We start from the raw sequence: 8,833 nt of genomic DNA, 5'->3' as shown, positions 1-8,833 counted from the left end.
CTGTAGCCTTGTCCACAAAACCACCCTGAGATAATACCAATCTCCCTGCAGTTTTGTCTATGCGAATCAGCAAACCAAGATCCATCTTGGCTGTACCCAACACATTCATGTCAAAACCTTTCAACAAAGTTTCCAACTAATAAGCCTTAGTCAAAGTATTTTCAAAAAATAACATGTTATTCACACGCAATCGATACATCACTCCACGACATCCTATCACCCTCTTCCAAACTGGAAGCCTCACCAACTCACACACCTGAGTAGTGGTCTGATAGTACACATGGGCCCATCGTGATTCTGCTGGTCTCCCGAGCTAAAACTCCCTACAATATGAACTATGTCATCTTTGCCCTGAGTCTGTTACTCCACCTACATCACATGCTCATTCATACCGTGATACTGTTGACCCGAGATAGAACTCCCCGCATTTCTGCTCTGAGTCCCTAACTCTACTTGAATAACGTGATTGTTGTTGTCGCAATTTTCTGACATTTGTTTCTCCTTCTTTACTTGAGTACACTGCCCCATGACTTTATCACCAAAAGCCATGTCCTCGATCACCCCTTTGTTATCCATAGAATCACTCAGTTTGCACACACCTTTCTTATACCTCAGAAAAGTATACTGTCTAGACATAACACCAAGCTTAGATCCTCCATCACTAGAATAGTGTACCAGTAGACATCCACTCACAACTGAGTAGTCTACCGCAAAACTTGCCCATAATTTACCTACAACTTTCTCATCTAACGATACCTTTGGCGATTAGTCACACGAGAAACGCGTCATACTCACTAACTTCACCAAGAAGTACCTTACAAGCCCTGCATATAACCTGCTTTGCTCTCAAACTTCTTGAACGAAACCAACGTACTCAACCCCAATGTTTGACTTGAGAATCTCTCTCCCGGTCTGGTTTTCCACCTCAGTCACTGCATGAAGTACACCAAGACCCTTCGTGACAAACATACGAAATACATATGTCTATCCTTTGATGATATCATCATTTGTTGCCAAACATCTGAATACATGTAGTCACCCATATGCTTTAACCGCATATGCCATAGGATACTTGACTCAAATTCAACAGTTGTAACTTCACCTACAACCATAATACCCTGCAATGCATAGATATTTCCTGCTACTTTATCTCCTTTCATCACTACCAAGTTACCCTCACACACTTTCATTTCTCCACATTTAGACTCGTAACAATATCCATTACTGTCTAAAGTTCCCAATGAAATACCATTCTTCCTTAGACTCGATTCATGCTTTACATCACATATGGTTCTTACAACGCCATTATTATACATTTTGATTTTGACACTTCCAATAACAAACATTTTGCATGAAATATCATTTTTTCATCAAAATGCAACCAGTATAAGCTGACCTGTCGATGTTAAACCATCTTTTAGGATTAAAGCATCCGGTATCTAAGATTCAAGAATTACTCATGAGGTATTTCGAACCCGATGAAACACACAACATATCTCTATCACTACATTCTGAGTCTTCCCCCACTACACTTGAAGATTTTGGCGAACCCTTAGACATAATTGAATTTCTCGTTTTCACCAAACTAATGCCAGAGAATTCTCATCCATGACGGGCTACAACACGTCCTTAGCTAAACAAAGATAAATGATTGGTCCCAAATCATTCCAAATCGTTGCATCCATGCTGTTCCGTTGAAATTCTGTATAAACCTTTCACCAAACCTTGTTGCACTAAGAGATCCTTCAATTCAAAGGTCATACAACACACACTTTGATACCAATTGTTGTGAAAATAAGGGTTTCTTACAACAATGCACAGCGGAATAATAACAATATTGTTGTAAAGGATTAAACATGCACTTGCAACAATCTCAATGGTGAAATACAAAATATATCCACAACCATAGCAATATAATGAGAGTAAAGATAAGAGCAACGACACCAGGAATTACGTGGTTCGGCAAAGCCTGCATCCATAGGAGGAATCGTTAAGAGATTTCACTATGAAAATCAAAGATACACACTCAATGACCTTCCCTCATTCTCTTACCCCTCTCTTACTCTCTTACATGTCAAAATATGCCCAGAAGAGGATATATAACAAGCCCTCGGAGGTTTCCATTCGAATCTCCAACTGTCACAATGTTCAAATTCACAATTCAAATAACTTCTTGCAGCCCAGGCGCACTCGTCGACAAGAACAAGGGATTCATCGACGAGTCCAAGAAGCCCACTCGTCGACTAGTCTATCATCTTATCGACGAGTCTTCTGCTATAAGATTTTCTAACTCTCAGTATCTACTAGTCGATGAGCACAGGGCACTCATCGACGAGTCATTGCTGCTGCACCAACATATGTTTTTCTCCCTTTGCTTATAAGCCCCCACGAAGTATAAGAGCCACACCATAAACAACAATCTTCCTTTGTTTTTTTTTTTTTTTTTAATTAGGACTCTATGTTGTGTAGTCAAATTGTTAGCTTTGGTGTATTCACAAGAGGAGGGGTGAACTGGGTATTTAAAAAATTTATCCCTAGGTCAACCAATCTAGCAGCAGTATTATACAAACCTAGGGTCTTTATATTTAATCATAAACCCAATTAACACACGTACAACAAATAATGAATTAAACAAAATACATATATGTTCTAAAAATGAAAGTGCAGAATATAAACTGCGAAAATAAAAAATACATACATGATATGTTATCGGGGTTCGGCCAATACTACCTACGTCCCCGCCTTTAACTCGCAAGCCCGATGATTCCCACTAATGCTCACTTAACGGGTGAAGGGACATCGGTTACAACCAGGTCAATTAACGGGACTGACCTTAATCAATACATACCTTACCAGGATGGTGCACCTAACTTTCCTAACCGGATCTAAACCAATATAGGACTATTCAAAAGGGCTAATTTCCCTCTTCAGGCCCACGCTTGGAATACAACGAATATGAAAATTTTCGTACAAACAAACACTTCTTACACAAGTAGATATGTACTACAATATACATAGTATAATCAATGCACCTCAATGATGTATGAACTATAAGTTAGGTGCTCTACATGTGCAATCAACACTCAAAGTTATGTCTATAAATAATCAAGCACAAGAGTGTTCTAACAAGTTATTTCTTTGAAACTATATATAACAAATCTCAATACTTGATTAGGGTTTCAAAGATGCTGATCAAATATTCAAACTAATTCAAAATATTTTCCTTTAATGAAATAAGTACAAGAGTAGTTTGAAGTATATAGCTTGTAAAAATATTTTGCACACAAAAGATTATTGCTATAGGAATCTTTGCAATGACAATGCAAAGATCCTTAAGCTAATGAGTTTTTCCCAACACTAGATTTATCAAATAAAAATCTGTGGGAAAACTCTTGCTTGACTCCCCAAAAACAATAATAATTAATCAAGAAATACAATGGGAGTATAAGCAATTTATAACAAGCAATAGAACAATAAGAAACTCTCACAAAGTTAGGATCAATCAAGGAAATGGAGGTATGAGAGTATTTGAAGTAAAATAGGCAAGATAAACTTTTAGAAATTGAGAATATTTTTGACTAATTATCTTGCTAATCGCTACTTAATTTGCACAAATGAGACCCTATATATAGACAAAGGCCAAATTATAATCGTGGGGACATAGGGGTCATTATTAGGAATGTCTTAAAACCAATCAGGAAAATTAACCCCATTTAATTAAATTTAACCTTGGTAAAAAATAAGCAACTCGAGAGGTTTCAGGTGGCTGAACCTTAGTTCGGTCACCTGATTAGACTTAGTTTAAAAATCTATTTTTAAACATTCGGGTGCCCGAGTCTTGGTTCGGTTGGCTGAACCAAGGCGATTTTCCTACTGTCCACGGTTCAGGTGCCCGATTTAATATTTGGTTAACCGAACTAACAAGTTCGGTCACCCGAGACCATTTTGAATGCAAAGGTTCGGTCGCTTAGGTTGGTGAAAAGTACCCTGACACAGGTTTGGTCACCTGAGGATGATATGTTCATTATAGGTTCGGTCGCCCAAAACTTGATCAACCCGCTGACTTCTCGGCGATTTAGGCGCCCGAGCTGTTTTGAACACCAAGGGTTCGGTTGCCCGACCTCTCACAGTGTTTTTCATTTTAAGTCTAATTTTGCCTCAGTTAATTCCTCTGATATAATAAGTGATGTTGGAGACTATGTGCACTAAGTGTTGGGACCTAGAGTCTTTTCTAAGTTCTTTTTACCCTAAGGTCATTCGGTCTTGCTGAGCTTATAGATCCTACATGCATGTCATGCATTAATTATTATAGACCGTTCCCATATTACTATTACTGATTCAATATTAAACTTATAAAATTACAATAATGAATCTTCTGGGTCTTCTTTTGTTTCAAGCCACTGTGTGCCGCATGCCATCAATATGATCTAGTCAGTATGATCCTGCACACAAACTTGAAAGCTATCAAATATGAAGAGTATTTGTCATTATCAAAACCGGATATGACCAATAGGGTCAACACAAATTTTGACTTGAAATAACTTTACAATCCTTACAAGATAGAGGATTCCCCTTCCTAATTAAGAAGAAATGTAGTTGGCATTTATTTTGCCCACTCTTGAAAATTATTAAGTATTCATCTCATTCTATATAGAGCAAGTATTCATTATAACTAAATCGTAACATATGAAAAAATCTAAATTTTTATTACCTACCTCATTGTTATCTTTATATCCATATCTTCCATGTATCCTCTCATAACTTATATCATCCTTCGTGACGTAGTTATTCAAATCAGCTCCTATGAATGTCCTTTTTTTTTTTTACATGTTGATATGATGACCCTTGTAAAATACTATTTTCTACTAAGCCTATTTGGAGAGCAACTTAAACTATATAGTAATTTTTAAAAAATGCTTGTGAATTCTTTTCATTTTTAAAAAATAATTTTTAAACTATTTAAACCAACAATACCTCCTAAGGCAACGGACTTGAACCCCCATCTGCACAAAAGAGGATGGGGCGATCAAGCAATGGACCCAAAAGTCTGATTTGCTTATTTACTTTTGATCAATTTTAAGTGACTCCTATATATACTCGATCTTATAATTGTAAACACTAAAAATTTCATTGTATGATGGTAATTTTTCTCTCTTCTCTCTTTGCATTTTGGCCACACTTCGTCTTCCTTCTTCATCATTGCCTTTGGATCGATGTGCAAAATGAGGTAACTAAGATTTGTGGACCCTCTTAGCATCACCTCCTCCTCCTCCTCGTGCCACCTCCACCTCCGTTGTTGTTATCCTCCTCTTCTTGATAATAAAATTGTAATTTTTAAGTTCGAGTCTTTGCTGTGTCATTTAAATTCAATAAGATTTTTATCAAAAATAAAAATAAAATTCAATATGATAAGCTTTCATAATATTCAATTTAACCAAATGGAAATGATATAAGTGCAGGGTTAGGATTGGTGATAGGCATATATGAACATTAATTTGTAAGATGAGTAGAAGTCATATTCAAGCTATATTACTTCTTTGAATTCTCACGTGCCCTTTCCATTTCCTTTCCCTTTCCCCTTGCCTACTTGCTACTTCTTTGAATTCTCAGGTCAGGTTTTAATGAAGGTTCACTGTCCATGGCAGTTGTCACCTAGATTTTCCTGTGCAAACTTAAGCCTCCCATTCAAGTATTATTTAATGTGTGTATACAAACATCAGAGTTGTTGGGTTTGTCACTTTTTCATCAAGTTAGTATTTGAGTCTTAAGCATGAATTTTAAGTTTTAAATTTAAATTTCTATATAAATTTTGACAAATATAATATAAATTTGTATTGACATCGGATACTGATCTTAAAAATTTGAACAAAACATAACATAAATTATATTGAATTTTCTCCAAATATACACGAACTCAATTTCAAATTGGAAATAATTTTCTAAAAGCTACTTGAGTTCCAACTCTTAAAAAATTCAAATAAATGTAAATTCAAAGTTTGAAGTCTCTATTCTCAAATAATATTGTCATTCGACAAACTAATCTGATATCTAAAGAGGTTCCAACACTAATTTTTTTTTTTTGGGGTACATAAGAGAGGGGAAAGGAAAAAAAGGAAAAAAGAAAAGCTAAGATGTCACAAAGAAAACATCAGGTTTATTAGCTCAAAGAAAATTATAGAGTCTTGGAGGTGGGGAATTTTACGTGACTGAGGACGCTTCTTGCTTGGCCTCTAATTTGGCTAGAAAATCAACACTTTTTTTCCTTCATGATATTCATGGCGAACATGACAGATCCAATCCCATTGAATAAGTGACTAAATATTCAATATTAAGGCCGAGTAACAATGGTGAATAGTACCCACCCCTTGAGCCAACTAAAGAGCTTCTTAAGAATTGATTCTTCGGAATTGATTTTATGAGGATTTTACTTAAAAACCTTATTCCAAGAAAGCTCAAGCCCAGTGTGAATACCCTATAATTCAGCACACATATTCATTGCTCGACTAAGTTATGTCTAAGCATTAACCTAATAACGAATTTTAATTTGTGGATGATTTTGAGTTCCCCAATCCAAGTTTAGGAGAAAGCTTGATTATCCATATTAGTTTTCTTGTGAACAAGGTCATAACCATCTTCAGTAGAATACACCCAGAAAATGATGTAGCCCAATTGACACCTTCATCAATTTGACAAAAGTAAGGAATAGGAGTGGCATTGATAATATTTTTAATAACATTAGGAATAAGCATATGAAATTTGTCAAAATTCCAAGAGCCATTCCCCTTCAGAACACCTGAGATTTAAGGTATAGTAAATCAATAAATGTAAATTTGATATTAAACATGTTTAATGTCTAATTTTATTAATTATTAATCAAATCAGAATAGTTTTTATTTTTAATAGCATTTGATACAGAAAGAAAACATAATAATTTTTTTTTAAAACAAAATATTTGTTGACTCAAATGAAATCTCAATCTTCCTTGTATAATTTAAATCCAATAAACTTTTTAACAAAAATAAATTAAAAAACAATATGAAAAGCTTTCATAATATTTAATCTAACCAAATTGGATTGGTGTATAAATGCAAAGTCCCTACTAGGTAGCTAGATAGCTAAAGCTTAGTCTTCTTTTGGGTCGTCTACCACTGCTTTCCTTTGACCTAATTAACCTTTTTCTTTTTCTTCTCGTCCCCTCTCTCTCTCAGCAAAACGAAATTACAAACTCCTACAGAAGTTGAAGTTGAATTACCCAATTTATATATAAGCACACTGTCGTTGTTGCCGCTGCTTCTTCAAATTCACCACCACCGCTGCTGCTGCTGCTGCTGCGGCCGCCAACATCAATATGAAGGTTCGTCCTCAATCAATTACTCTCTTAACTTAATTGAATTTCTGCAATATTTTTTTTTTATTAATTGTGTGAATGAGTGTGTGTATATTATGTAATATGCAGAAAACAGAGTTGAAAGTAAACATAAATTGCCAGAAATGCCAGACGGCTGTGCTGAGATCCATCACCAAACTTCCAGGTACGCACGTATATATACGCGTAGGATCGATGAAGCTGAAAATTAATATTTGGTGAGATAATTAATTAATTAAAATGATGAATGCAGGGGTGAACGAGGTAGCGGTGGACGGGGAGAAGAGGACGGTGACGGTGCTGGGGAGAGTGGATCCCGTGAAGGTGGCGTCCGCCGTGAGGAAGACGGGCAAGATGGCAGAGATACTGACCGTGGGTCCTCCTAAGCCGCCGGACACGAAGCCCAATGTGCCCTCTGAACCCCCCAGGTCTCTCCCTGTCACTTGCAACGACTGTCGGGGCGTCGTCGTCGAATTTGTCAATCAACACGACTCCCCTGCTTTCTGTTCCATCCTCTGATTCTCATCTCATTCATTTTCATCCCAATCCATCCATCCATCCATCCATCCCACCCTTCAACCAAGCCTTGCTCATGCATGCATCATGGCAATGGGCTCATACATGCATCCAAGCATGTGTACGGTTGACAACTATTTGTAGGGATCTCATCCTATCATTATTTTTAATAAATTTTTTCTTAATTGTTAATTCCCCGGGCCACACACACAATATTTCAATTAATATAGTTTTTTTTTTTTTTTGGATTATGCATCGGGTATCCACGCATCTGTTTTACAGTTCACGTGACTAATCCTGCGCCTCTTGAAATTGACCCCACAACTCCAAAGGGATGGTAAATTCAGGAGTGTAGGGGCGAAAACGAGTCCGGGAGGGTTTGAACACCTAATCTCGTGAGAGACACTCTCGCAGCCCGCACTACCACCTGAATCACACCCTGAGATTTCAATTAATATAGTTGATTAAATAATTAGTTGTCAGTGCCGAGTCCTACTTAGAATTTATATTATATATAAATTCACATGCCCTTTTCCCTTCGCCTACTTGAATTCTCAGGGGAGGGTGTTAATGAAGGTCGACTTGTCCACTGCACTTGTGAACTAGATTCTTATTTGTTGGTCCAAAGTTTAAGCCCGCCCATTCAAATCTTTATTTAATATCTCTGTATATACACACTGTACACAGTGGAGTTGTTGTTGGGTTAGATACTTTTTTGGACATCTTTTAGGTTTAGGTTTAGTTCCGCCGAATAGTTATTTATTAGATGTAATTTAAAATTTTAAAATTAATCGGATAGTTATTTCCTTTCATATATTTATATATTTCTAAACATTTTATTCAATATATAATAATAATGAAATATATATTTTTCATGAAAAAATTTAAGAATAGTTATTTCTTGTCTATTTTTTATTATGAACTCGTTTGCTACATTTAGGAGCATGAATT

The 8,833-nt window shown here is 36.2% G+C and overlaps 1 protein-coding gene across 1 annotated transcript; it reads left to right on the top strand.

Annotated features, from left to right (window-relative positions):
* The first annotated feature begins 7,081 nt into the window (after nucleotides 1-7,081).
* LOC131159182 (heavy metal-associated isoprenylated plant protein 2-like) lies at nucleotides 7,082-8,074 on the top strand. Its single transcript, XM_058113894.1, has 3 exons — nucleotides 7,082-7,354; nucleotides 7,457-7,532; nucleotides 7,620-8,074. The coding sequence occupies exons 1-3, from the start codon at nucleotides 7,349-7,351 to the stop codon at nucleotides 7,883-7,885; spliced, it is 348 nt and encodes a 115-aa protein (XP_057969877.1). The 5' UTR covers nucleotides 7,082-7,348; the 3' UTR covers nucleotides 7,886-8,074.
* The last annotated feature ends 759 nt before the right edge of the window (nucleotides 8,075-8,833 follow it).

This window comes from Malania oleifera, chromosome 7 (genome assembly GCF_029873635.1).
Source record: "Malania oleifera isolate guangnan ecotype guangnan chromosome 7, ASM2987363v1, whole genome shotgun sequence".
Lineage (NCBI taxonomy): Eukaryota > Viridiplantae > Streptophyta > Magnoliopsida > Santalales > Ximeniaceae > Malania > Malania oleifera.
The sequence above is the reverse complement of the archived record's forward strand: the minus strand, read 5'-3'. Positions and strand labels throughout refer to the sequence as shown.